Source organism: Sitodiplosis mosellana, unplaced genomic scaffold (assembly GCF_009176505.1).
Source record: "Sitodiplosis mosellana isolate CC-2019 unplaced genomic scaffold, AAFC_SMos_1.0 Smas_scaffold_2998, whole genome shotgun sequence".
Classification (NCBI taxonomy): domain Eukaryota; kingdom Metazoa; phylum Arthropoda; class Insecta; order Diptera; family Cecidomyiidae; genus Sitodiplosis; species Sitodiplosis mosellana.
In genome coordinates, this window is record NW_022598240.1 from 1 (window position 1) to 2,552 (window position 2,552).

The 2,552-nt window shown below is 39.0% G+C and overlaps 1 protein-coding gene across 1 annotated transcript; it reads right to left on the minus strand.

Annotated features, from left to right (window-relative positions):
* Positions 1-1,771: 1,771 nt before the first annotated feature.
* LOC129571623 (histone H2B-like) lies at positions 1,772-2,178 on the minus strand. The gene has a single exon (XM_055451442.1). The coding sequence runs from the start codon at positions 2,153-2,155 to the stop codon at positions 1,787-1,789; it is 369 nt and encodes a 122-aa protein (XP_055307417.1). The 5' UTR covers positions 2,156-2,178; the 3' UTR covers positions 1,772-1,786.
* Between the last annotated feature and the right edge of the window lie 374 nt (positions 2,179-2,552).

Below are 2,552 nucleotides of genomic sequence, written 5' to 3' on the forward strand. Positions count from 1 at the left end.
ACTCTATTTATACTTTTAGACGCAGGAGAAGCGACGCTACGATCGTCGTATGTGTATTGTCGTCTGTATTCACGTTAAATGTTAGAATTTGGGCGTTTTTTGTAATATGTTTGAATTTCTATTGATTTTGATTAAAAATTATTTGAAACAATCAAAATGCCAAACCAAATCGTAAGAAAATGTAATCGAAAAGCGATATTTCTTTGTACGGAGGAGACAGTTTTGGCGCGCATTTTGTGTTCGATGCGGTAGTGGGGACGACGCATGAAGTGTATAAATACGGTGACGCTTCAGTAGCAGGCATCAGTTCGTTTTTGTCTTTCGTCGAGTGAAGAACATACTACAAACTTAATCAAGATGACCGGTCGTGGTAAAGGAGGAAAGGGATTGGGAAAAGGAGGCGCAAAACGTCATCGTAAAGTGTTACGTGATAACATCCAAGGCATCACCAAGCCAGCCATTCGTCGATTGGCTCGTCGTGGTAGTGTCAAGCGTATCTCCGGCTTGATCTACGAGGAAACTCGAGGTGTGTTGAAAGTATTCTTGGAGAACGTCATTCGTGATGCCGTCACATACACCGAACACGCCAAGCGAAAGGGTTGCAATTGATTCAATTGGAGGGTAAAGACAAAACGGTATCAGTAGATTCGATATTACTTCAAAGAGCAATTGCCACATCCATGCATATTTGGAATAAACTTGTTTTTGTTAGCATTGTTGTGCTCTATCTCAGTGCAATCAACTGTTCGATACGTTTGCCAATAGAAAATGTTCATGAATTTTTGATTAAATCATAATGCATTTGATAGACATAGAAACGATTATTGTTTCTTCAGCGTTTACTAATTAATAATTCTCAACTAATTCTGTTCGCACTGTGTCTAATTCTAATTATATCATGAATTGTTGTGAGCAATATCGCAACAGAAGAAATATTTGCGCGATGAATACTACGTGAAAATCGCTTACGCTTCAATGTCATGAAAGTGTCAATCATATTGCAATTGTACAATCACACGCTGTATTTGAGTGAAAAAGAAGCACACAACTTCTGAGAACAAAGAAAACAAAGTAAAATGTGCACACAGTCAAACAAAACAGTTAGTTCTGTATCTGTGTGTTTCATGCAATGGAGAATTTCTTCTCATTTCTGTACACGATTGAGACAAAATGGCTTACACATAAATACACGATCTGTCACTACGAATGTTGGTGATTTGCACACTTCTCACAGAAAATATTTCAAACAAATACGTTCAACACTTGCCAAACTCGCAAAAAGCATCGAAAATGATCTTCGCACTCACTCAATTCACCTATGAAAGTCAAATAAATGATAGTTTTTGATTTCAGATTTATTTAATTTTCAACTGAAAAAATGGCTCATTGGTTTTGATTTTTGGATGATTGAAAGAGTATAAATGATTGATAAATCCGTTGAAACTTTTTTCATAATGAAATGAAATGGGTAAAATTGTAAAATAATGATAAACAAGTTACAAAGTTGAAACTTTGTATGGAATTTTTCAAATTCTTCATTAATTATTGTTTGGTGGCCCTGAAAAAGGCCGTTTTTTGTATGATTTTCGGGGAAATGCAGAGAAATTATTTCAATTCAATTCAATTTATTTCTCTGCCAAGTACTGGCTGTCTTAGGTGAATACAATATAGGATACAATATTTTTATTTTAGTTAATTAATTAGTTAGTTAATTAATTTAGGTAGGTAGTGTTAGAAACGTTTAAGGCAAATAATTGCTTTTCTTTTTGGCAATGTTAGATTCTTGTTACGAGTTGGTGTATTTGATGACAGCCTTTATTCCTTCAGTCCTTGCGTGCCTGGTCAATTCTCGTGGCAACAAGAGACCGACAGCCGTATGGATCTCGCGACTGGTGATGGTCGATCGTTTGTTGTAGTGCGACAAACGAGAAGATTCAGCGGCGATACGCTCGAAGATGTCGTTGACGAAACTGTTCATGATTGACATGGCCTTGCTGGAGACACCAGTGTCTGGATGAACTTGTTTCAACACATTGAAGATGTAGATAGCGTAGCTCTCCTTCCGCTTGCGTCTCTTCTTCTTTTCTCCCTTCGAAATGTTCTTTTGCGCCTCACCGGCTTTCTTTGCTGCCTTTCCGCTGGTTTTCGGTGCCATTGCTAATGTTTATCGGTTGAGTGATGAACACGAACTGAATGCTCGCACTGGAACTGTGCGCTCTTATATAGCGCTTCAGTGAGTGGATGACGTCAGCGATTCGAAATTCTAAGCTCCGCCCATTTCGTCGAGTGTGCCATACTGTGAAAGGTATAAAAGGGACACGCAGCGCTGTACGAGCATCACTCTGTTTTCGTGTGTCGTACGAGTAACAAGCAAAGAGAAAAGCATAATCAAAGATGTCTGGACGTGGTAAAGGAGGCAAAGTTAAGGGAAAGGCAAAGTCACGCTCAAGCCGAGCTGGTCTTCAGTTCCCAGTCGGTCGTATCCATCGTTTGTTACGTAAAGGAAACTACGCCGAACGTGTTGGAGCTGGTGCACCAGTGTACTTGGCTGC

Excerpts from the sequence above, each read along its gene's own strand:
- LOC129571623 (XM_055451442.1), bottom strand. The coding sequence starts at position 2,155 with ATGGCACCGAAAACCAGCGGAAAGGCAGCAAAGAAAGCCGGTGAGGCG.